The sequence below is a fragment of the Lagopus leucura genome, unplaced genomic scaffold (assembly GCF_019238085.1).
Source record: "Lagopus leucura isolate 7727_CA_CO unplaced genomic scaffold, USGS_WTPT01 Super-Scaffold_1, whole genome shotgun sequence".
Classification (NCBI taxonomy): Eukaryota; Metazoa; Chordata; class Aves; order Galliformes; family Phasianidae; genus Lagopus; species Lagopus leucura.
In genome coordinates this window covers 12,392,372-12,419,306 of record NW_024962250.1, presented here as the reverse complement: position 1 = coordinate 12,419,306, position 26,935 = coordinate 12,392,372, and the positions used below count along the sequence as shown (strand labels likewise).

Sequence of the window (26,935 nt, the reverse complement as noted above, 5' to 3'; positions counted from 1 at the left end):
TGAGACAGGAAAGCAGTTCCAGACATTTGAAGGTATTCTCCTGAAATGCACACATTGAAAATGGGTGGTAAACAATATCTTCCAAAACTAAGTACAAGAAACAATCACAATCAGGACACATTTAAGAAAAGTGGGGTGGAACCACACACAAATATGTACTGCCTGGCTGCATGTAACCATTGTACTCGAAGCTGTAAGACAACCGTATTTACTGAGTAGTGAAAAGAATAAAATTCCAATGTATCTACAGAAAGATTTCCAGTTAGCACCCTGAGAACTGTCTAGTTGACCAACCTACAAAGAAATTAAAAAATATTGATAAAGAATTGTGGAAAAGTCTGTGCTACATGTAGTTAGGTAATATCTGTTTAACTAAATCGGACAGCGTTCTGTAAAAAGCTTAAACAGTGGCAGACAACAGAAGATCAGAATGTTTCCTCCACTAAAATATTACAAGATTTTCAGCAACTCACAGTTTCAAAATATGTCAACTGATACTGTGGGCTGCAAAGCCAAAAACACATTTATATGTAAGTTGCTCTGAAAGTAATGCTTCATATTTATTTCCATATAAACTACAACAGAGCACAATAACACTGTTTGATAGAGCAAATTCTCAGCTACAGAACACTACAGCCACCATTAGCTATGCATTTTCATCAGTGATAAACAAGCCTGCACGTTGTGCTTGTAAAAATTTGCACCAGTAGAGTTGATCCACTGTCACCTCTCCTAAAATGCACCATGCACCACTTAATTGTGCTCAGATGCAGTTTGGTCTCCATAAAAGTTCAGCAAGTGTCCATGGGTGTCAATGGATGTCATTTATTCTGCATGACAAAATTCAGTGACACCCCTTCACTTCATACACACTTCCATGCTAGACTCCATGTTGTCAGACTGCCCCTCTGTTGCCACCTGTCACACAGCAACAAAATGTTATGGAATAGTGGTGGGAAGGTTCAACCTCTACTGCCATACCACCGACATCCACTTCTAATGTTGTGGATGAACTCCATAAAATAGGAGGCATTACTTTCAGAGGAGCCCCCATACATTTCAAAGGTAGTGTATCTTAAAATCATTTATGTCTTAAGGTGATCAGCCTGCTTAGAAATTTGTAACAGTTAGTGGAAGTATTGATCGTGACTCCTTATTCCTTGAGATCATTATTTGTAGGATAAGAAGAATTTAAATAAATTTTAAAAATCCCTAATATTGGAATACACACATGTGCACACATCTTCAGAAAAGTTTACATATTCACAGAGACACTGCTTCAAATGAAAATGAGACCTGAGCCTTCAACATAATATTCTGTATTTCGTGCAACTGCTGTCATATCAAAAATAGTAAGACTATTTTTGTTGGGAGAAAAACATCTGCATTACTACTCAAGTTAATGTCACCTTAAAGTTAATGATACCTGAAATCTGAGTGCAGTCTAAGAACAGCACTGAAAGTAAAAGGATACCATGCTCCCAGAACAAGTCTATTTGCCAGCTATGGCAAGCTTAGAAAGGTCAGCTGGCTGGAAAAATGCTTTCTAAGTAGTTGTCAAACTTGACAGGCTTGTCTGTGGTACGCAATTCTAGGCCTAAAGATCTTGTCTCAGAAGCTGTAAACATAAAAAACAGAGTTATGTCAATGGGAATCAAAGGAAATTCGTTGTGGTGACAATTTGAAATCTGCAATGGTTTGGAGGTAAGGCTGAAAATGCCAAATAGAGTCCCTGCAGAGCTCCTTTAGGAAAGAACAAGGATCATATCCAAGGTGGAAATAAAGTGAGGCAGCTGTTTTCTTTAGCACTCTTATCCACCAGATTGTCAAGTGTCAGGATGTTAATGCTGTTATCAGGAGCTATCTCGAAGAGGCAGATTATAGAGCAACAGGTTTTGAAAAAGAAGGACCAAAGCTGCAATGCATGGCTGAGCTTTCTGCTGTTAAAGAATAAAAAAAATGTTTGCTTTCATAAAATACAAGTATTCTAACACATTACTGTTAGCCAAAGCATAAATTGATAACCATAACCCTACTGCTTTGATTTCAGAGAGATGATGTAGTAAACTAATCAGAAGGGTGCTCTTAGTACCAATGTATTGTCTACATGTGAGCTACACATTAAAAAAATTGTGTTTGAATAAGAAAAAATCAAGTTAACTATAGTTAACATTAATTAACAGAAGATACAAGAGAAATAGCATTACCAATATCAATTTGTTGTTTACTTGTGTGAAATTGATCAGCATGTTTTATTGAGGCAAAGCAGTGTACCCAGTGTCCTAGAAAAAGCGAATGAATAACAGAAATACATTTGTACAAATTATGAGTTTGATAAAAGCATATTTGTGCTGCAATATTGCATATTTTAAACATGGAACTAAAGTCTGCTTAATAATATCTTAATGTCATCTATTCTAAATAGAAAATGACACACCCTAAGAAAATGATAGAGTACAGCTGGTTACAAGTATTGTAAGGGAAGGCATGACAAATAATTCTACATAGGCAAGGTGTTTGTTTCAGATCATTTGACTTTGGGAATGCATAACTGTATTCAGGGATACCACACGTGTAGTTGTGATCTTCAATACTTGTTAGAAAAGAGTCTATGCTACGCTACATTTAAATAAAAATTGTTAAACAGATCCACTTTCTATCCTCTGGTAAGAAGGGGCTCTCATCAATGCATTTAACTACTTTAATGCAAATAAGCTAAATTGCAATTAACACTTACCTGTTAGTGCACACTCACACATTCTAGGAGGGTGCACTCCTTTATATTGGTAGATATAGAAAGGAATATTTCTGAGTGCAGAGAAAGACAAACTGATTTTCTGTGTGCTTCCATGGGCTTTGACCCAAAGATCCCTTGGCTCAAGGCAGCTGATAGCTCAATATTTTCCTTTGGAATGTAAGCATCTCAGAAGATGCCCATCTTGCCTGGGATGTGAGTGTGAAAGCCCCATTGAAAGCAAGGGTTATCTTTTCCTGTAGTGAACCTGGGTTTATATATTGAGTCACAAGAAGAAAACATTGAAAAGGTTTACAATCAAGTGTAACAATAAGTAGAGTTCAATCTTTGTTGTTATGAAAGGCCAGCAGAGATTGATTGGGAACAGCCAGCTCTTTCACAAAGAGTATGCACTGTGATTGTGTTTCAGCAAACAAAGAATTGCATGACATTCCCTTTCCAGGGTGTGAGAGTTTTGATCAGCTGCCTGGAAGGAACCCAGGATACCGAATGAAATAGCTTAAAAACAAAGTCAATAATTAAAAAGTCTAACATTAAGACTGTAGGTGGAAAAGAACCAAGAGTGTGGCATTCCTTAAAGCACAAGCTGAGGTGGAACACTTAAAAGTCTATTTCAGGGACATGTAAAACAGCGACAGAAGTTAAAGTATTTATCTGCATCACTGGATTTGGAGTCCTTGAGTTAGTTATTAAGAAGAGTTTCAACTTAATTCATACACTGTAGTTATCTGGACAATGCTATTCTTCAGAAAAGCTACTTTAAAAAATATTCAAGTAGTGTTTTTTTGGAAGCCCCTGGGAAAGCATTCACCCAACTTCACCTCGAGTAAGAACTCATTCTACAGTATAATGGCTCTTGTACAGATTCGGATGCACTCTCATTACTTCAAAAGCCAAATTGCACAATTACTCCAGTTCTCCATAGCTGACTTTCTCAGTAAAAAAATTACTGAGACAGTTTTTCCACAAAATTTTATCAACTTTGACTTTTTAAGTCCTAAGTCCTCAATACACTTCCTCTGCAAATTGCTTCCCTTTTAGCAAGGCAGCGATTTACCTAGTTAGCTAGTAGATATAAAAAATAAATATGGAAGACTCTTAAATAACTTAATTATCACATCTGGTCTTTCAGAAATCACCTCCTTTTCACTGATGGCATATGCTACCAGAGCACAGTCTGTTCTGGAGTAAATTCTGTAGAAGTCTGGGTAAGTGCAATCCATTAGATAACATATTTTGCACACTACCCAGATTACTGTCCGCATCACTAATTTGCTTCTGGGTTATTTTTGTTCTGTCTTTTAAGTATCTTTTTTTTCTGATGTGCTGGGTGTCACTGGGCTGGAACACTGAATCTCTGGAAAACTGGGTTCCCAAGTTCACGTCTGAAAGCCATCAGATACCATGGTTGCACATACATGCAATGTCCTCAGGCCAATGCACGATTCACACAGCTGAGCCCTCTTCCACACTTTCCAGCTGCTAGGCCTGTATCTCTTGTACATGCAGCACAACAGTCTTTTTTAGGCTGTGAACATGTGAGGTGTTGCTGGATGACTTGTTTTACAGCCTGGGTGTGTTCCATGTGGACTCACAGGAACAGGCTTACAGGAACAGCACTTGCAGAATCAATCCCAGCTGCAGCTTTTAGGCTGAACCCTTGCTTTATCATGTGGTCTAAGATGACCTTTTCCCATCATATGACTTAGGAAACTGATTTGTCACCAGGGGAAAGGAGACAGTGGAAGAAATACATACCTATTTGAGAGAGCTATTGGAGATGATGATAAGAGATGCATGTAGCAATAGTCTTTCCTTCCTGGAAGTATATTCTTGATGAGTATATTCAGAAGGAAATTTAATTTGGAAAGTCATCCTGAATACAAACTACCTTAATAATAAGGGCACAATTTACAGTAATTGAAAAGACAGTGTTTGTCATCAGCTTTAGCAGCTATGGCTCTCTCTTAAAGTGTTAGCAGTGCCTATACACAGTGGCAAAGTGCTTTGTGGATGAATGGTTGCTCAGGTATTTCTTGAGCAAGCAATTCAAAAACACAGTGTAGGAGAGAGGATTCTTTGAAAGCAGACAAATTTCTAATCTATATCAAAAGCTCTGTAATTAAAGTGAAACACCAAGTAGTTTTGATGGTTTAGTGTACAAGACTATTGTATACTATTACTGTCTTGTTTTGTTTATCTGGCCAGAATGGATTTATCCTTGGAGGCTGGTAAATAAAACCCAATGCTGCATTTCGCACCTAGACAAAGCTCCCTGTTAAGGTCATGGGTGACATCGACTAAATTCAGAAAGCAAGATCAGGACTTCTTGCTCTGTGCTTACTTTAATATCTTGTGAGGAGTTTGCTGCAGCTGTTTTCAGATCTACGCCTTGCTTTTTAGCAATGTTAAGGGTTTCAACATTTTTTACACATCTTTTTTACATGTTTTTCACACGATTAGTGTTTAAAGTTCTGAGGATCTTGTTCTATACAGACTCAGCTGCTGTACTAATTACCATAGCTCTTGAGCACACTAGAGATATCAGTACAATTAGTATCTGTCATGTGTACTTAATCTTGGGGGAAAGTGAAAGGAAGAAAGGTTATACTGAAAACAACTGGCATTTCTACAAAATAAAATAATGCCTCTGCTTTCATAAGCAGCATGCTAGAGTGAGCTAACCTAGCCAGTGGCTGGGCTGGGCTTGAAGAGTCCTGGGCACTTGTATTTTTGACTCAATTTCCTAATCGTTAAGAGATGGGAAACAGAGGTTAACTAATTTCTAAGTGTTTCAAAATATACAGGTAAATAGTGATACATCAGTAGACAAAGCCAACATCTTGTCTCTTCTGTTTCTAGATGAAATAACTCTAGAGTAACTTACTTGCTGGAAAGTGTGATTTCAAGTGATTCCTACCTTTCAAGTTCGATAAGTACTTAAAGTAACAGAAAAGCAGATGAGAATTTAGAAACATTACAGTTAAATAAGGGAGCAGGATTGGAAGAAATGGTAAGATATCCATTTTTCTAATACAACTGTCTCAAAGGAACAAGAATTTGATCATACAAGCTTCTGGTGTAGTCAGAAACACCATCTTTTTTACAAACAGCTCTTCTTTGGGATGGCAGTCTCTGGAGTGTAGCAAGCTAACAAAACAGACAAAAGAGTCAGATCTTGTTGCACCTGTCCAAATTTCCACTGACCCCTGCATCCCATTCACGCTGATTACTGTGCTGTCTCTGGCACTCCTTAGATCCATCTGTGATTTATTTTCCTGCCAGATTGTATTAAAATCCTTCAGAGATTCCTGCTGTAGCAGTGAAATACATTAACTGATGTAGGAGTCTGACGGGCATTGCACCAGAAAGGAACAAGGATCAGGTGTGGAAAGAAATACAGAAAGGAGGAGAGTGGAGCAGGAAAGACGAGGAGCAAAACTTCCCCCTTTTGGCTGCAGTAATGCATCTCAGCAGGAGCAGCACTTGCAATTTGATAGTCTTTCTCTCAAGTACATCAGCACTAGAACCTGAAACACTCATATTTTCAAACGACATTTTCATTTCTCTTTTCAGTGTATGTTTTTTTCTCTTTGGAAGTTGCCAGTATGACTTAACAAAAGTCGATCAACTAAGATCTACATGAAAATCAAAGAGAGATATTTCATTTTGGATTGAACCAAATGCTTTGTTCAATACAAAATATCTTCTAGTATTTCTTATTTTACCCAGAAACTTTTGCATTTGCCCATTAAAATTTTAAAACCATCTCTTTTTGGCTAGATAGCAAAACAAACAAAAAATTCTTCTTCTTTTTTTTTTTTTTTTAGTTTTTCCTTTTCTATTTTTCTTTTTTTTTTTTTTTCCACATGGGATTGATTCTGTGAGAATGCCTGGCTTCATTTAAGTAATTGTCTTTATTAATGCCAGTAAGATTTAATGTGAGTAGATTTATTTACATGGTTTAGATTGTAAAGTTCAGTACTGACAAACAGAGTAAAAAAGGAAAAGAAGGATTCATTTAGGGGGTGGGGGGAGGGGAAATCACAGAGTCATAGAATCATAAAGGTTGGAAAAGACCACCAAGGTAACCTACTCCAACTAATAGAGGAGAAAGGGAGAAAAAAACCACAAATTTAAGTCATGAGTACGACTGTCTAACTTAGAAGCAAGGTCATGGACACAGAAACAGTTCACTTTCAGTCTGTGTTCTAGTTTTAGGTTAAATATTGATTAGAATCAGCATTAGAACTTGGGTCTTACATTTCTTTAGCAATGTTTGCTTAAGAAAAATTATTAACTCAAAGTAAACTGTAAACAAGAATGACTAAAAAGCCTTAACCCATCCTGACTGGCTGACAGCCTGCTGCCTAACATTCTGAGAGGTGTAGATTTAAAGTTAGATTTCAGGCCAATATTTGACAGGAGATCTGCAGCAGTTTCAAATTTCCAGGTCCCAGCTGAACGCTCTGTCCAGTTTCATGTTTCTGTTGAGATGAGACCCAAGAGTATGCCCATGTGCTGCTTCATGAGGAATCCCAGGAGACTGCAATAGGTCCTTAATCAAGAAACCATGATCCCACAGCATCCATCAGCAAGTTGGCTGTAATGCAACCTGAATAGCTCTGTTAGCCTTCTCTATAAACAAAAGTAATAGCGGCTTACCTTGCAGATGAATATGTTGATTGTGGTATGCTTGGATATTATGGCAATTAGACTAGTATTTTAAATAGGCAGTGCAGAAGGACAAATGGAAGTAAAGCCAGTGCGGGACTGACAAATGTCAGGAAATGAGAAGATGTAAAGAAAGGTTTGAACTTAAAAATGTTTTTTTCTTTTTTTTTTTTTTTTCAACTGCTACTTGAAGTTTGATTAACTGTGGAAGAGGTAGATATTTTATATCAGTCTGACTACATCAAAAGTTAAAGAAATGTGTGAGTTGGAAATCAGATAACAAAGTATTCTGGAGCAAGACAAAAGCTACTACACAAAATATGCAGCCTTGTCCAAAAATAAATAAATAAATTACAACCCCCTAATAATATTGAGGTGATACGTATTGAAATCTTTCTGTATTTAATACAACTACACTAATGGTGCATAAATGTGCCATGTCATTTGAGCCATTTGGTAGTCTTCTGTGCACATGTAGAAAATGCACACATTGGCAAGCCTCATTTACTGAACAAAGATATGTAAGAAGAATTAGTAAATAAGGTAATAATTTTATTTTTGAGATTTGGAAAACTAACCAAGCTTACAGAAAAGGAACAGATGCTAAACCTTCTTATGCTATCATTGACTAAGCATGAGCCATAGTACACATTCTTATAGTCTATGGATCATACAAAATATTAGTTGAGAAGGTACTGCTACTCACTTTTTACCTGAGTTTAATTTGTTGGCATAGCTGCACATGTCTGAAGGCTAAGGAATACTTTGAAACCAATTATCACATAATTCAGAGTTCAAATACACTATTCTTCAAAAAGTGTTGAATAATTTGATTACAGGTTTGCTGGCAGGAGGTTGTATCTGCCCTTTCCTACACAGTGTCCTCTTCTTCCTTCGAGGACTTGTTTTAGTATATTTAATACTTCCATAACATCTGAGCAATCAACAGGATAAGAGCAAGCGGTCATTTGTTCAATTTTGGCCTTGGTGTGTAATGATCATTTGTGGCTACTTCATTCTGAAATATTATAATTTAAATGTGGATTCAAATTCTTGCATTCCCTTTCTTCTTCTTTCCTTATTTCTTACAGTTTAGAGTTGTCTTGCTTATTAATGGAGACCAAAATTTCACATGTTTTTATTTCATCTCTCACACTGAAATGAGGAAATATAGATAAAGGAAAATAATGTGTGGAAACAAACTGATTCAGCTCATCAGAATTCTGAATTTAGTTTACATGAGGTTGAAAACATTCTCCAGCTTTACATACCGAGGTCCTTAATGAGGCAGTTTTGTCAAAGTGAAATTTCAAAAATAGAATGTTCCAGTACGGTGTCTTTAAAATCTGTCTATTCTTTGTGTATGCTAAACTCATCAACAGCTTTTCTAAAATAGCTACTGTTTTGTAGCAAATGAAGCACAGACAATTGAATGTGTCAACGCCACTCATGTGGAGTCATACTAAGATTCATTTATTTTTGTTAGGCACTCAGACTAGTAGTTAATCCACTGAAGGGCATTTGTAGTCATGCTGCATGTAGTGCGTACCTCTCTCAAAGACCTCAGTTTTCCTCTTAGATAGGTTGTTTGCTGGATGGTTGTCAGTAAGGACTGCAGTGACCCAGAAGAATTGGTACTCAGAAGTGTCAAGCTTCTCATTATCCCTGCAAAAGTAATGAAAAATTGCCTTTGGCAGGTACAATTTCCAAATTTTTGGAAGTGGAAGCCCTTGTTTAATGTACCGTTCTTCAAGAAAGTCCTACTTTGGCAGAGGAAAAGAACAATGTGAAATATCACGTATGTTTTCAGGGTGATACAGAGAACCAGCTCAGTGAATGATGGACAAAAACAAAAGCTACAGGATCCTTTTTACAGGATCTTCAGGACCTTCACTGCTTCCAAATGACAGGTTCAAACCCTTGGTGTTGAGCTGAGGGTGTATTTTAGTTTGGGACCTCCCTGCTGGGCACTTCTTAAATTCTGGCTGTTGAAGTCTGTATAGAAACAAATGTTTCTGCCTAATGTAACACAAACACCTATGCCCTGGACAGAGATCTATGCAACATTAATATCCACAGACTGGTGGAGAAACAAATGTTTTTCAACTGAGTGGCAAAATGACAACATCTGAAATCTTAAACGATACAGTCTGGATCAGCTTTGTGTACTGAATAACTAGAAGATATGGTTTTATTACACCATTACTCCTAGGCAAGATGCTGGGGAAGGAGTTGCTTTTATAGTTTGACCAGAGTATGAGAGGAAAAAAAAAATGACTGCAAGGGAACTGGGTTGGAGAGTGCTGTGTTAAAGACTTAATACCTACTTTGATGCTACAGGTTCTATCATGTTTTAAAGGACTTGTATGACCATTGGCCGCAACAATGAGAACTTTCACAACTTGCTTATAGAGTAACATTCTGTATTGGAGCAACAGATTACAGATTCTTCTGAATTGCCAGTGATAAATACACTGCCTACAGAGAAAGTGTAAATACCAATAATGTGAATAATACAGCTGTCCAAAAACGTGTTAAACTATGGAATAAGTCTATAGAGATTTCTATGTTTGCTGGGGGAGGCACTTGGTGTAACTTGGTTTAAGGATCTGAATCTTACACAACAGGCATCCCTGCGGAGAGAAGGAGAGGCTCAGCACATTGACTAGTCCCAGAAATCAGCTTTGTCCTCATTTGTCTGCAAAGGTATCTTCCTCAAAATTCCTTCTCTCTTTTATCTTACTTTCAGGTGAAGTTTGAGTGTTTCTAATCATACCTATCTTTATTATGATTGGTGCAACAGAAAATTGAAAAGTTGCTAACTCAGGATGATTACTATGCAGTTTATCAGTTCTATAATAACAAGTTCCCATGCCCATGATCTTATCATAGAGTCTGGCTGGGAGTTTTACACCTTGGTCCACCCTCTGTGCTATATCTCAGAGTCAGCATACCAAGTTCCCCCAGTGCTGTCAACAATCGAAGAGTTGCAGGTCTTAGGTTGCATAGGGAACTACATGGAACAGACTTCTACAATATTCACTGCATTCCACCCTGGAGGTTTCTTCAATACTTTTCTTCTTCTAAGAGAGGGGTATCCCAATAAGTTATTTACAATAATTACTCCAGATAATCCACCCTGTGACTACACTCACTCAAGCTTCTCAATATTTAGAAGGAACTGGGGAAGTCACACGCAGCCTTATGAGAATTAGAGCTCAGGGGACTCTATTTATGGGATAAGATGATTGGCTTATAGTCAGAGTAGTTAGCAGGACAGTGTTGGGCATAATGATGAGGCCAGAGGAGGAGGTTGGGGAGTGCATCATCACATGGATTTATACGGTTGTCACTACCACAGAGCCATCAAAATCATACCATATACGCTCAATAAGCTTCACACTGCTCGATGATGTTGTTTCTGAGAATATACATGAGGTTGTCTCCTTAACATATGGTGCCATTTCAAAAGTTACACTACGGCAGGTATCTGAGTAGGAGGAAAGTGAAGAAAAGAGGCTGTATGCAAGGATATCTGTTCAGGCCACGCTTCTTTAGGAGTTTTCCACATGCCTGTCAGTGCATATATTGAAATTAGGAATGAGATATGTTGTGATGTAGTTTGTTACCAAGTGGAGAAGTTAAGAGCTTCTCTCATACTGTAATCTTTCAGGTAGATGTGGGGAGTCTTTTCTTAAAAGACAAATCTGACTTTGCAAATTGGGTACAATGCAAGGAATAATGAGGTTTTACTCTAAGCAAACCACACACTTTCCCTCTCATTAATGGTTAGGACAGTTTCTGAAGCTGGGTTCCGGCTCCTGACTGGAGGTGTAAACCCATAAATTCCTCACGAGGCTTCTGGCAAGGATGGTGTGGCAAGGATGGCACATGGACAAGGTGGCATGGTCCATGAGGACACTTACATAATTTGCTGGTCTTATAACTAAAATGTGGTGTGTTCCGTTGTTTCTCCCAGATGCTTTCCTAAAGGAAGAGTTGTTTGGAGAGATTATCTCTTGTGCCTTCTTTTTTTTACAGTGATGAATATTGTTCTGTAGCAGCAGCTATGAAGAATACATGCTTATTCTATCCTTTAAAATAATTTATAGATCAATACAGACTGTTAAAAACAGATTGGAAAGCAATCATGTATAACAGACTGACTTTAAACCAATGGCCACAATGAAAAAGCTTTGTTATTTAAGTCTTATTTTCCTGACCTTTATGGAATGGCATCAGTAAGTTGGAGGTGGAAGTCTGTTTCCTATTACTGAACCACTGAGCCAGCTAGTCTCTTGACCTTACTTGGATTTGCACCAGTGGCATAGAAATAAATTGTTCTGAATTCCAATAATGATTCATTAAGCCAATACTTCATGACTTCAGCTGGATCTATACCAATGCCATACAATCAAATAGCTGTGTCCCACTGCTGATACAACTAGTAAAATCTAAATAAAAATAATAAGAGTTAAGAAAATAAATTCATGGAGCCACCATGAAAACAACATCAACCCCAAACCAAACACAACAAAACCTGAAACCATAGAACCACTTGGTCTGACAATAAAATTGTAGAAATACTAACAGATACTCTAACTATTGACTGTCCTGTTCTGATAACTATCAGTGAGTTGGTAAAACATCCTTTCTCACACTGTGATCAAAAGAACAAAATGGCATCGTCCTTTAATCATACTGGTCTGTTTTTTCTCCATCAAGATTCTAAACATAACTAAAGTTTGTCTTGTACATCCAAATTGTTTCACCCAAATGAGTCACTGAAATATGCCACAGCTAGTATTTATGGTAGATAAGAAAGCCTACTGTGTCAGCTAGTAGACATGGAACAAACATGGCTGAAATAGATAGCTTGATTAAAGGGCAATCCTTTATTAATGGACAGATATTGATAATTAACAACTGACAGACACAGCAATGTAAAACATTTCCTGAGAGGTTAGCAAACTGAGCTATAATTTATGCTGGCATGGCCAGGGCAAAATACGACTCCCAGCTGCATATTGACTTTGATGACAAAAAGTTGCTTTTCTCTAGACAGTCAACATGAACTCTGGTACGGACTGCCAGAAACATTTCCCAGAATGTCTGCCTGTAGCAAAAAGACTTTCTCACACAAACTTGTTTGCCATTCTGATGAAAACTTGATGGCAGAAAACCACCCTTTTACAATCTTCTCTTGAGCTACTATGGATCTGCCTTTATATTAAGTCTAATTTACTTTCATATCCCAACATTAAAATCCCCTTGTATTGATTTCTGCCTCTTCTTGGCTTAGTCTTTTAAAATGTTCTAAGCTTACACTATTTCATCACACTAACACAATCCTCTACTATGTTTCCATACAAAGAAATCCCACACAAATCCCACAGGAAGTGCTAACACTAATGTTGCCAGTGAAATCTTAATTCTGCCCCTCCTTACTCCACAAGAGCAGCACATCAATCAGTTACAAAGGGAAACTGAGCTGTCTGAGTAAGCACTACTGCCTTTAGCGTTGGGTGTGAAATCCTCTGCGGGAAGCTATGAAGTGTCACGCTTCCTGCTTGTACTTCAGATAATTTCAGATATATTAGAGAAAAAAATCTTTTTGCTTTGTCTACAGTGGAATATTCAACACATAGCGACCAAACCCACGAGGGAACAGAAGTACGAGCACCAGCGATGCAGTATCTTCAGAAACCATGCTGTTTTGGGTTCAGGCTTACACCCACCCACATATGTTGTATTATACCATTGCATAACCAGAGATCTCAGGAGCCTGAATTCTCAGTCTCTGTGGCTGCACACTGCAATTGCTGTGCCAATATGAAAATAGTGGTATCATATGCCGATGCACCATCCCGTGAAAGTGCTACTAGCATGGCTTTCCCTGAGACACAGGGTATTTCTTCAGGCCTTCATTTCTCCACTAGAATTCCACCCAAGAAAATGATATGCTAAAGAGGAATTTTCTGAAAACATTTGTTAACGGCTGTGTAAATTACAAATGCTGTCAGTAATTGCTCATTAGTACAGAACCAAAAGGAGGATAACCCCCAGTCTGCTACTAGAAAGGTAGTACTGAAATCACACCAACAACATACGAAAATATAAAACTCAGCTGGAGTCAGAGGGTTTGAACTTTGATTGTGGGTAATCGGCTGTATAGCATTCTTGTTAACTGTGGAAGACATCTGACTACGTATCTGTGCAAAGCGAAGGTGTGCTTGCAGAAACCAAGCACGCTGAAAGCACGGCATGACTTTATCCACAGGGGGTGTGATGGAAGTTCTTGGAGCAGAGGGGAAGAACTGAGGGGAGAGATGAGAGGGGCCATGGGAGAGCGCTGAGCCACCTCGCAGTGACCAGGGGCAAATTTGCGTCGGAACTTTCTGCTCTGCTGTATTTCGCCTAGAGCAAAGGCAAACCCTGTTATCTTTTCTCAGTATCGGAGAGCTCAAAAATCAAGCTGTTAAACCTGTGTAATGAGAAGACAAAAGTGACTTCGGGTTCTGCGGCTCAAGAGCGACTCAGCTGCGAGTTCAAATGCGGAGAAAACAGTGCACCTAGTATCGGGACTGTGCCGAGTGACACGGCGTTATAGCAAACCGGGGGCCGGCCCGGGACGTGCAGAGGGCGGAAGAGCCGCTCTCGGCGCACACAAGTTTGCAGCCCACCACGGGGCTACCCGCGCAGGGCTGGCACCAGCCCCGGCGTTCCGAGCGCCGAGTGGCGCCGCCTGCCGAGGGGACCCGGCACTGCCGGCCGGGACCGAGGGTTCAGCCGCGTGCCCAGCACCCCCATGACCGGCCCGGCGTCTTCCCTCCGGCCGCGGCGGCCAACGGCGCGGCGCCGGGCCGGGCGCTTTCGGCACTCGATTAGCGCCGCCCGTGGCACGCTATTCTTGCGTTCTTCAGCCGCCGCCTCTCGTGCTCGTAACGGCTCCGCGCGGCCGGCGCTCGCCCCGCCCCTTCTCGCCTTGGCCCCGCCCCACTCGCCCCCGCCCCTCCCCCTTTGCGCTCGCGCCGCTCTCGAGCTCACGCCCCTCCTCCCCCCCTCCCACTGCTGTCAGTGCGGTGGCTGCGCCGGGCAACATGGCGTCGGAGGGGATGATTCTAACGAACCACGATCACCAGATCCGCGTCGGGGTGCTCACAGGTAACGGCCGCCGACGGGGCCCGCGTCGCGGGTCGGGGGGCTTCTGTGGGTCGGTCCGCGCTGTCGGGGTCCCGGGGGCTCCCCCCCCCCCGGCCGCCTCCTGCGGCGCCGCCACCGCGCAGGGAGCTGAGGCCTCGGGCCGGGCCCGGAGCGGGGAGCGGGGAGCAGGGAGCGGGGGCAGCTCCGGGTGTGCGAGAGCGGGCGGCGTTGGCGCCGCAGCTGTGGGTCGGCCCGGGGCACCCCGCTTGGAGGGGAGGCGGCGCGGGGGTGGGCGCCCGTCGCGGGGCCCGGGGCTCTCCCCCTCCGGCGGCTGCGGCGGGGCCGGGAGGGCGAAGACGTTGGGGAGGGCGGCCTGCGGACGGCGAAAAGAACGGGCGGGCGGGAGCCGGGCCTGGCGGCGGCGGGGCGGAGGCGGCCCGGCAGCCTGCCCCGGGGGGCCTGGAAGCGCGGCTCGCCCCACGCCTCCGGATGGCTCTTCCTGGCGGCCTGGGGCGAACGCGGGAGGGGGAGGAGGGCCGGCGGGGCGCCGCCGCCGGCTCGTGGCTGGTCCCCTCGCGACCTAGGCGCTGCGAAGAGCGGTTTCGAGGCGGTGCGCGTGTCGCAGGCTGCGGGGCTCCTCGGCCTCCACGGGGTTGCGGTTATCCTGGCGCGCCGCGGAGAGCGGCGGGCGGTGGCGGAGCGGCGAGGCCGGGAGCAGCCCCTGGCCGTGCGAGTATGCGAGCGGCGGTCGTGGGGAAGGGAGAGGAGAGATGCGAGCGAGCCTTTCGCGCGTCGGGCTTGGAGCTTGGATGGAGAGCCTGGGCCGACAGCGGCGGTGCGAGCACGCGTAGCAGTCTGTAGCTGCTGGGAGGAAGGGGCCGCGGTCCCTGGAGAAGGAGCGGGGAGTTGCTCTGGAAGTTGTGCGTCCGTCGCGTGCCGAAACGGGCCCGCCTGGAGCCCGGCCGCGAGATGGCGAGCAGCGGGCGCTGTCCGCAGCACGGTGCTGAAGGCGGCCCGTGGCGGGATGCGGGGGGAGTCCGCGGCTCCTGTGCTGAAAGCGAGGGCAGGCGTGCTGTTACCCGATATTATCGAAGTTAAAGCGAGCATGAGGCGTCTGCCAGTAAAACGCTCTTTGCGTACTTGTACAGCTTCATGCTACTTGCCTTGGGTTATTATTCTGTGTTGATTGGTGACTTTTAACAATTTTTACCTGTAAACGTTCCCAGAATACCCTACCATTTGTACTACAAATCCAGTTTGAACGCTGTTAAACTCTTGTACCTGTGTGCCATAATGTAAAATTCTGTTGAGAAGAGTGCGTGATCTGATTTTGTCTTGTTTTCAAAGGGAAATCAGGAGACAACAGAACATTTTTAGCCCTTTTCCTCCTAATGCCATTGCTTTGAATTGCATGTTGAAAAATTTTGCAAATTATTTTCCTGTTATGATGGGGACACTTTGATTTATAGCACTTTTTTATAGACTCTTTTTGCTAACCAGTGTATGTTTATAGACATGAAACCAAACTTTATATAAATGTGTTAATGAATGTCATATATTTGTTCAGACTTGTTTTCCTCTCTGGAATTTCCTTTCACAAAGAAAACATTTGTACTCTGGGGGCATGGACCACCTAGTTTTTGCTGTTTCCCGTTGTGGAAAGACAGCACACTGTGGAGTCCATTTTTGACTTTTTTCTCATAAAAATGAACTGATAATTGCTTCTTGTCTGAGGAATAAAAGAGTAAGTGTAAGAATAGGTAGACTCAGTACAAACACTATTTTTTTAATTTAATTGCTTAGAAAAGTACAGTGATTAGAATTAGATAGTTAACATGATTTAGCTTTTCTGGTTAGGATCACAGCCATATGTTTGGTTAGTTAATATATGTGATGTGGACTTATCATCATAATCATTGATGTTCCTATCAGACATGGAATGCTTACTTTAGCAAGTACCATTATCGCACCTCACAGTTGTGTTTGGATGAAATTTGAACTGCTTTGAATTGATTTGGAGTCTATGTTTGTTTTTTAAACAAGGATATAAAACAAATATTTGGTTGCTAACCTTTCTTGAGGTCAAGATTGAAGCATGTGACTCTAGAGTATATTGATAATACAAAGCGGATGTTTGTTTTGTAGATTAGATTTTGTTGTGTTCAGCATTTTCTGTCTTTGCTCTTTTTTTGAATTGCTTTTTGCTTGTTTTGGAAAAAAAAAAAAAAAAGAAAATCTCAGACCCATCTTCTTTTTTGGGATAATTTTACCATCCTTGGTATGTTGACAAGGTGATGATGTACAGCTTTCTACCTTCATGAGACTTTTCTTTCTAAGTAGTTAACGTGTAAGGGGTTTTAGTGAAGTGCAGCACTTATGATTTCTTCTTCAGGTACTTATTCTTCCACTAAGTAAAGACTAAAATGATTTGACTGACAGTAGTGTGCCCTTGTGTCCAAGAAGGCCGATGGTATCCAGGGGCACATTAAGAAGAGTGTGGCCTGCAGGTCGAGAGTGGTGATTCTTTCCCTCTACTGTGCCCTTGTGAGGTTACATCTGAAGTGCTGTGTACAGTTCTAGGCTCCCAGTTGAAGAAACACAGGTAATTTCTAAAGAGTGTTCAGCAGTGGGCCGCAAAGATGATGGGAGGCCTGGAGCATCTCCCTTGTCTTCATGGGGGAGGATGAGGCTGAGAGCTCTGGGATTTTTCAGTATGGAAAAGAGTGAGAGGGGATCGTATCGCTGCTTATAAATACCTAAAGGGAGGGAGTTGAGTGGATGGGGCCAGGCTTTTTTTGGTGGTGCCCAGTAACAGAACAAAGGGCAGTGGGCACAAACTGTAGCACAGAAGTTCCATCTGTACGTGGGAAAGAACATTTTTACTTTGACAGTGACAGTGCACTGGAACAGGCTGTCCAGAGAGCTGTAGAGTCTCCTTCTCTGGAGATACTCAGAACCTGCCTGGATGCTTTCCTGTCCAGCCTGCTGTAGAGAACCTTCTTTAGCAGGGGGTTGTACTACCTGCCCTCCAGAAGTTCCTTCCAAACCCTACAATTCTGTGTCAGCTGTGGCCATGGGGCTATACAACAAAGCAGGCAAATGCTGCTGAATGCAGAAATTTAGGCCTTGGTTTACCTGTTTATACTGTAATGTGAAAGGTTACCTTAGCATCTTCAAGTGTATGAGAACATGTAGTTTACTGAAATAGCACAGCAGATACACATGATGTCTGAATTTATTACTTTGGAGCAAATGCGCTTCTGAAAATGTCAGAGCTTTGCTTACCTGGGAACCCCTTCCAAACAAAGAAATTGAATGTATCTGAAGTTCAGTAGTGTACAGAAAAAAACCAAACCCAAACAAATAAAACAACAGCCAGAATAAAAACAAAATCCAAACAAAAAAACATTAAAAAATTGTAAAAATTATCTTCGAGAAAAATGGGTAGCAATATCTTTTAGATTGTCAGTGTCTGTTGAACACTGTTTTAGAACTATACACTGTTGATTTTTCAACTAAAAAGTAATTTGCCAGTCTTCAGCATTATGAGGTAAATTGTCATGACTTAGATTCTCCACATCATTAGCATGCAAGTTGTGAGATCACTTCTTAGTGGTGATGCTGTTCACATTTTGGATGTGCCTTAGAGCTTATGGCAAACTTTCTCCCAGAGGTTTAGGTGGGAGGGTAAGGATTGGTTTGTTAGGACTTACTGTCAGATGTCTTTGTCTAAATGCAAGGGTCTTCTTTTGTTTTTGTTTTTTGTCTGTAATCTGCCTTCCTTTCAAAGCTACATCTTGGTGGGCACTCATCTTCAAAACACAGATTCAAATTGGTACATTTATGAGGAACCCCAGCACTCTTCCCAAAACTTAGCTCTCCAAATGAGCTATAGAAATACAGAAAAGCTGTACTTCCTCCATTAATAGAGCGTTTCAAGACTGACCGACATCAGTTTCACTCTTTCCTGAGCGCAAGGTTTAACTTTATCTGTAGTAACTACTTTATCCATGGTAACTCTTCTGTTTGTAGCTGAAAGTCTTCATAAAAGCATTTCTTTCTGATTTTTTTTTTTGGCTGTGAGAAAACCATCTATGTTTGTTGATTGTGATCCATACAAATGTCTAGTTTCCTTTTCATAATTTCACAGTGTTGAATATGACTTTTACTTTTTAGAGAGGAAGTAAGTTCTGGATTTTTTTTTCTTTTAAAATAGTTTTAAAATATATAAGTATAAATATATAAGCATGAAAAAAAACAGTGAATGGAATCTCAGTGATAAGAGGCTTTTACTCACTGTTTAATTTGCTTACTGTGATAGTTTCCTTTTGAACTGAAGGAATTGGAGACTCTGAAGTTAAAGATATGTGAGGCATGAGATTATTTCTCTCTTACATGCTGATGTTTTAATTAATACCTTCATATGTAAGTGATGACCATTAGTTTGGATGTTTGTGCGTTCTTGCAGAGCAGGAGTGAGAAGTCACGTCATCAGTGTTTCTTGATTTGAGTTTATATCCAGATACATAGTTCAGGCTCTCATCCCATCCCATATTCCATGCCTGTAGATTGTATATGACTGTACAGAGTTTATTCATGACATCTACTTGCATTGCATTTGTTCTCTTTTCCAGTAAAGATGGGATGGCTTTCCCATTCTCATTAATAGAGTGATAATGGAACATATGATTGTCAGTGTATGCTTTAGAATGTGTGGCGTACAGAATCCTGATACATAGATACTAATTTTCTCCCCTTAGTTTTGATTTAGTTGCATCTTTTTGTTTGCTTTTTTGAAGTAAGAGTAGGGTTTGTTTAAAGGTTCTTTTATAGCAGAGTAGAATTTCACCAGTAACCTTCCTAACATTGCCTCAGATGACCTCAGAAAGAGAACAGTGCTTAAATCTGAAAATGTCTGTCTTGAAATTTATAATACTGTAAAGGCAAAGATGTTTGTTGTGAAGTGTAATTGTGAAGTGAAAGTTAAAATTTTCACTTTGCTTTCATTCAAAGTATGAAAGTTTATTTTAAATAAATGGGAGAATTGTTTTTTCTTGTTCAGATACTTGAAATGGCTTTCTTGACAGGGTTGTAATTTTTTGTTTTTCATTTGGGCAGGGATGGTATTTCTTATCTTCCATCTGAGATGGATACTGTGCATCTGGAGGACATGCTAACAAAAATTAGAACAAATTGTAGCTCAGAATTTAGAAGGTCTTGAAGAGTGGGTTAAATGAAACCAAAAAAGTTGCACTGTGTTCCTATGTGTAGATTTAGTATGCAACTCCTTACTGTTATATTCAAATGCTCTTATGCTGGTCTTGCTTATGACAGAATTCTTACTGAAAAGCGAGCAGAATGCCTGAGAAAGCTGGTTTTTTTTTTTTTTTTTTTTTGCAACCAGAGGGTAATGATTACATGGGAGATGATAAGGAAGGACTTCTGTATGTGGTATGTTTTTATGTAATGTTTTTGTTTGTTTAAATCACAAAAACAATTGGGAATAGTACGTTAGAGTTTACAGAGAGCAAGTAATTGCATAAAAAGTGCTTGGGAAAAATGTTTATTAGGCAGTTACCTTAGAAAATCTCAATCTACAAGTAAGAAATATATATATGATGTGTTTTCTTTATTTGTTTTGCTTATATACTAATTTAATTAAACTTACTTTATGCCTGACTTGCAAGTCAGTTGGAAAAAAAAAATAGCATAAACCCTAATGAATAATGTTTTGTGTACAATTTATAAAATCTTGCAAATCAGGACTCTGTCCTACTATTGCAAAGTGGATGATTGATAGTAATGGCCTTTTGAAAGGAATGCAATGCATTTTCTGTTTCTGGTACTATAAGATAAATAGCAAAACTTCCAGTGGCTGGCTCCAGTGATTTAGTGAATAGGCTGTGTATTACAAAATCTATTTTTGAGCAGTAAAGTGTTTTTGATGTATGCCAAGATCTGAAACAACTGACCCAGTGCTAATTTAGTTCCATATGCGAGTCTGTTACTTAGAACAGTAATTGTTAAAAATGTCGTATTTAATATGACGCTTCATTATATACTTCACATACAAATTATATTAGTAGATGGAGATAATAATGCAGCAAATACTGCACAAGACTGCTACTACAGAGGTATGTTCTCAAACATACTTTAATTTTCTTATTAAATTATATTATTTGTTATGTAGTTGTGCAAAGAAACAGTGTGTACAGGCGCTGAGTGATAATGTATTTTGGGCTTTTGGGTGCCTACTGTGTGGTTATGAAATACTTAGTTTTCTTTTTTCGCACTGTATATTGAAGGGAATTTAAATTTTATGTGTAATAATTTTACTTGGTACTTTTTTCTTGTATTGATTTTGTTGGATTTCTTCTGACTTACATGTGGCTTTTGGAACTTAAAATTGGGAAGCAGAAATCGAAGCGTATGGTGTGGCTTCTGGTGATGGTAGTGGTTTTTTGTGTGTCATTATTAATTTTTAGTTTTAGTTTAATTTGAATTTGAAACATAGGGGATAGAAATTTGTGTTGAAACCTCGAAGTCGTGCAACTCATCCCACTTTTCAGGTGTTCTGGATTCTAAAAAATGCCCATTTACAAAACTAAGACTTTGAGTTCTGCAACCTTAACTAACAGAATCTTTAGTAAAATCATTGTAGTTACTACCTGTGGCTATGGTTGACCAAGGAAGTATAATGGCTAAATTGCAATTAGCTCTTTGCATACGCTGTTGATAGGGAGAGGGATTTTCTTGGTGACTGTTATTGTACCTTAGTGGTTGCTGAGGACTGTATCTGTGTGGTGCTGTTTTTGAGGACTTGGAAATGCACTGTATTCTACCTGAATGATGCAAGGTATTTCCTACGTGAGCTGCTGCTTAGAATCATTTGGTGAGAAGCTGTACGGATGAAGAGCAATATGTGTTCTTTAGGGTTTAAAATGAATTGCTGTCAAGTATTCTGCAGGTCTGACTCAGAAGGGAAAGGTTCCTAGGATCATTGCAAATGATGCTGTAGGCAGAGATTGCAGTTAAAAAAAACAACACTCCCTTTTTCCCTCAGCAATATGCTGTTCATGCCTTGGGATAGGGTGTTTAGAAAAAGGTTGACAGCAAGATCTGAAATGAAATGTCGCAAGTTAGTAAAGCCTTCATCCAGCAGTTCTTGGGAAGACCTTGAGACACCTGAGTGTGGCAATAGTTATGAATTTGGAAGACCAATACACTTCTTTTTGGATACCTCTTATTCCTTCCTGATGCAGTTTTCCTGGGGTTTTGATGACGGGGCAGGCTGTAGAAGAGAAGATGCTGGTGTCAGGAGGGTATGTAGCCTTTTATTCATGAGTCTCTTGCGAAAGTGTGGGTGGCGTTATATGCTGCTGGAAGAAGAAAAATTCCAGGAGTTCAAATTAGATAGGCTCCCACTAGCATGGTTCTTTCATACGCTGTAGCGTAGTGACATAGCAGGCTAGGTGGGTGAGAAGCCAAAGGTAACTACACACTTCCTGTCGGAATGTGTATGTCAGAGAATAGTCAAGAGAAAGTGGCAGGATTACGTATCTGGCAACAAAAATGCCTGTTGCTTCCAGGAAAAGCAGAAGGAATGAACATTATATATATGTATGTATATATACATACATATATGTATGTATGTGTATATATATATATATACACATATACATACATATATATATACATACACATATATTTATAAGTTTCATTTTCCTTTTTTTCTTTCTTTCAATTGTCAAAATACGTCAGGGAACACTTTAAATAAATCTAAAGCAAATCAAAGATCCTCAATATCCGCTTCCTTGGAAAAATGAGCTTTAAATTAAATATACTGAGGAGGAATGTTTTGAAACATCTTTAGAAGGGAGTCACGGACAAAGTGGTTCTGCATATAATACTTGAGAGAACTACAGAGATGCTGGAAAATTGTGTTCGCAGATGCTGGTCTGCAACTCCCTCTGGGTAAAACTTCTGTATTGCTATTACTATTGCAAATGGTATGTAAATTTGGGTTAGAATATTTCTGTAACCTCTAGATTCTTTTTCATACCATCATCATGATATCCTTAAAGGATTCAGTCTTTCAGATGATGTTCCTTTGCTTTGGTAGATGGATGTAATAGATGAATGAGGTGTAACTCTCTAGTTACTAGCTCTTGCTTAATTTACGTGAAAATAGTTCCAGTTAACTGTAAAATATACTTGATGGTAGGCTTTTGATGATCCATTTGATTGAGCAGACTGAGAAGAGGGATTTTCTTTCCTTCCATTGTGAGGGATTTCAAACCATTTTGGTTGTGCAGACATTTGTTCTGGCATTTGTTTAGCAGAATAAAGAAAAGGAGAATAAACGGAAAGATTTAGGAGGCTGTTGAGATTTATGAGAGAGACCTTAAAACTTTTTGAAGTACATGTGACTACCTGACAGCGTAGTTGCTTGGAGGAAAATAAGGCTCGGAAATTCAAGAAGTTGGGAACAGTCATGTTAATAATATGTATAATATTCAATTATTTAATGTCAGAACAGCATTAGATTGTGTGATATGCCTGTTTTTAGGAACACACTCTGTTCCACAGTAGGGAGGTAAGCCATAAAGTCTTGTGATTTGTACATGCCACTAAAATTCCAGTGTGGTAAGAGTTCAAATGATTACTGACATCTCCAGTGTATAGGATGTTGTAATCAGAGTAAGACACAGGCTTTTTCTTCTTTTTTTAAACATTAAAAATCAAAATGGAAACTAAATTTCATGTTATAAGCAACTGCCTAAAAAAGCAACTACTGAAGAATCTCTTGGTTAAGCTTCAAGGATGCTTACCTGCCTCTTCATATTTCTTTATTCCAAAGGAGATGGCTCTAGTTTATGCACAGTGGTTTCAGTACTTGACTTTTCTCTTTGGCTTAGTAGTTGATGAAAGGGAATTAGTGAAAATACTTGTTGTCATTTCACCATTGTTTTGTCAGAAAAGGGTTCCAGTAGACTTTTTTTGAGCGCTTTGATGAACAGCACATCTTTCTGGAAAAGGCATCTGAGGCAAATTTCTGTATAGCGTTAAACTGGGACACATGGATTGTCGTTAATATTAGAAAAATCCCTTAATTCCTTGAAAGCCTGTCTTATATTTCGTTATTGTTGTGTGTAAGATGCTGTGATGACCCATCAAATCATAAGGAAGATTTTGGATTTGAAATAATAATAATTTCCAGCATTTCTTACCAGAAATGCTCCTCAATAATTTTAGCAAGTCGTAATAGTCAGATTATCCCTAGTTCCTTTGTTCTGCACTGGAAAAACACCTGCTAAAAACATTCTACCTATATTTTAGGCTATAGAAAGTTATTTCAACTGCACATTAGAACAATATGTAAACAAAAAAAACCAAAACACTTTAACCGGTAAACTAGCATCTAGAAAGTATATCACAATTAGAAGAAACTCTTGAATACATCTTATGTTGAAGATAATGTGAAAACATCAGCCTAGAGCCATTTGGCGCAGTAGCAAAATGTAAAATGCAATTCATTTGAAGCATAAATTTAAACTGAAATTAAACTGAAATTCCTAAATGTCACTGTTACAACTAGAAGCCATTTCAGCTAAACAAACAAACAAAAAAACACCAAAAAGAAAAAAAAACACAGCACAGAAGATACAGAAATGCTTTATGTTTGGATAACTAGATGCTCTTTCCATTCTGCAATCATAAATACAGAGTTTTCTTAGTTCGTTGGTTTGATGCTCTTTGTATGTAAGACACTTTGCTGTAACTCATTAAGGTAACTTTTGTGGTCTGTTTCAGTCGATTTTAGCAAAGTCTATGTTTGAAACTAGAGCAGTCTAAGAAAAGCAGATTTGTAGAACAGCACACTTAGTACTGGGACTCCATGTCTGCGTGATGGTTTGTGGTGGTTAGCGTCACACCAGCTCAGATAAGCAACAGTTGCAGTGCACCAGGTGCACTCTTGGAGTACATCTTGTTTTGCTTTGTCCAAAAGGAGTTCTGAGATCTGTGCTTTCATTCTTCTCTGCAGTATGAACCAACACGTGGCAATTGAGGATGGTCAGTATTAAGTAAAAGTGTTTCAGAAGTCCAAAATGAACAACATGATTGCAGTTTTTTTTTTTAATAAAAGCTATAAAATGAAGTAATGACAGAAGAAGCTTGTTTACACTAATACTTAGTTTGAACAGGCCCTGTCTGTGCCTAGCCGATTTATCTGTCAGAAAAATATGTGCAACACTTGGTCAGGAATTTTATCTTCCTGCATTCCCTACATCTCAAGCTGTGCTATTCAGGGAGACTTTTCTCCTGCTGGAGCTGGCAGGCGTTGGTAGCTGCTCACCTCCTTTGACCCTGATGGAGCTTTGCCTGGGTTTGCCTCTACTGCCAAGTGTTTCATTGTGTTCTTTCTGTAGTACTCCCCCACCTATGTATTTACTTTATTTACTTCTATAGAGATACGTGCTGTAATCTGACTGCTGCCTGTTGTGGAAAAGTGTGCTGCGGCTTTTTGCTGCCCTGCTTTGCAGTTATGTGACCCTGTCACTGTTGCACACTGGTTCTGTCCTGCTGTTTCGCACTTTGTGCAGAGCCAGGCAAACTGGCTAAGCCTGTGGAAAGCTGTTTTTTTTTTTTTTTTATTTTTCATTTCGCAGAGGAGGGATTAGACACTCATTTTTCTAAGTGTTTTCTCCTTTTGTGCAAGTGATGCTTTGTCAAGCCAGGTACCCTCAGTAATATTTGTCAGCTTACCCTGGCTGACAAAGAGGCTGCCTTCACTTAATAGCATGCAGGGAAGGATTTGTCCATTACAGTAAATTTTTTTCAGCAGAGGATAACTGAAGATATTTTCCTACTTTGTACATAAACTTTCGTTTTGTCTGTGTAGTAACAAGGTGAATATGAAAATGAAGAGCTAAGCATTTAGTAACCTCGGGACGTTTGGGTAACTAGGAAATCTGAACATTAGGCTTCTTCAGTGCTAAACCTGGGAAAAGGCAAATATTATAGTATGTATCTAAAGAGGAGTTGAAAGACTGGGTTTTTATTAACGTGCTAAATTTTAATAGTAAAAACTTAAAACATATGTTTTTTTTTTGCAAATTATTATATTGGCTACAGTATGGCTGACAAAGAGAACTCATTTGAAACTGTGTTCACATTATTTATGTATGCATACCCATATTAAAAATAATATACATAATATGAAATATGTCAAATTATCAATTTCAAGCAGTTTTCATTTGCCTTCTGCTCAACAGACTTCTTTGACACTATTCAATCTGTCAGCTTATTTACGCTCAAAATAGTTTTTCTAAGGATATCTTTATCAGATAAATCAGCTAGTATGCTAATTTTGAGGATGTTAATATGATGTGTACAGGATGTCTGTAGATGTGCCACTTTGTTTTTCTTGGAAGCCTGTATGTACATCAACTATTGGAAACATCTGTATGCAGGATCATTTTCTATCTTCACATTTGTCCTGCATACCTTCTTGCTGACCTGAACAGAGTCATTGCCTTTCTCTTAAATGAACTCATGATGGAGGTAACTGGAACGACCAGTCAGTGCTAGTTGGATAAGTCAGGCTTGGGGATTCTTGATGTTACCTTCGGAAGGGGAGGGTTTGGGCGTGAAGTGAAGTGACATAATTATCATCAGGAGACTCTGCATTTACTTCGGCCTTATTTCTTTTAAAGTGAGATGCCTCCTGGTCTGTACATGTCCAATATTGTGTATAGGCCCATGGTTTCCATGGCTACTGATTATGTATAGACTGTTTTTGGCATCCAAATGTAGCGCTTGGAGATAAAGCTAGCTAGCTAAACTGTATTTTACAAGTTGCAACATAAGGAGCGTCTTCAGCATTAAAATGTGTTCATAGTGGAGATCAAGAGGAACTGTGATTTAAAATAGCAGAAAATGCCGAAATTCTGTTGTCAACGAAAAAGCAGTTCTGACATTGAAAACAACTCCTTCTAGAAGAGCAATTTAAAGGTGAATTATAAAATAGAATTTTATGGAAAATGGGAGAAAAAGCAAGTATGAAGGAGGCTGTTTTGGCAAGGCTATATAAATGCTAGGTGTTATCTTATGAAGTATAGCTTCTAGAAAAGAATGTAGAGACTAGAGGTTTGTAGATGGGGTGTAAAGGCTGTTATCAGTGTGCAGATTAGTTAAACAGGAAAAAGATTTGTATGCTTAATGATTGTGACTCCAGAAGTGTCTTGAAGTATCCCCATTCACTACATAAGTTTAACACAACACATTAAGGAAGGCAAGAAAATTGTCTTCATTAAAAAAAATAGAGAAATAAACTGATTATACCAAAGCGTGTCATCCCAA

The 26,935-nt window shown here is 39.7% G+C and overlaps 1 protein-coding gene and 1 long non-coding RNA gene across 4 annotated transcripts in view; both read left to right on the top strand.

The window, feature by feature from the left end:
• Nucleotides 1-1,596: 1,596 nt before the first annotated feature.
• On the top strand, nucleotides 1,597-13,709 carry LOC122179603. 2 transcript variants are annotated; one of them, XR_006178769.1, is made up of 4 exons: nucleotides 1,597-1,704; nucleotides 3,888-3,963; nucleotides 10,057-10,135; nucleotides 13,059-13,709. It is a non-coding gene; the product is annotated as an uncharacterized LOC122179603 (long non-coding RNA). The 2 variants fall into 2 exon arrangements; XR_006178773.1 differs by lacking the exon at nucleotides 13,059-13,709 and adding an exon at nucleotides 11,471-11,702.
• Nucleotides 13,710-14,484: 775 nt separating this feature from the next.
• GPHN (gephyrin) overlaps nucleotides 14,485-26,935 on the top strand; it is a 263,015-nt gene continuing 250,564 nt past the window's right edge. The window contains exon 1 of one of the 2 annotated variants that reach the window (XM_042865257.1): nucleotides 14,485-14,593. In XM_042865257.1, coding sequence (XP_042721191.1) covers nucleotides 14,530-14,593 — 64 coding nt within the window. In that variant the 5' untranslated portion in view covers nucleotides 14,485-14,529. The remainder of the gene's footprint in view (nucleotides 14,594-26,935) is intronic. The other variant, XM_042865243.1, reaches the window with a different exon arrangement.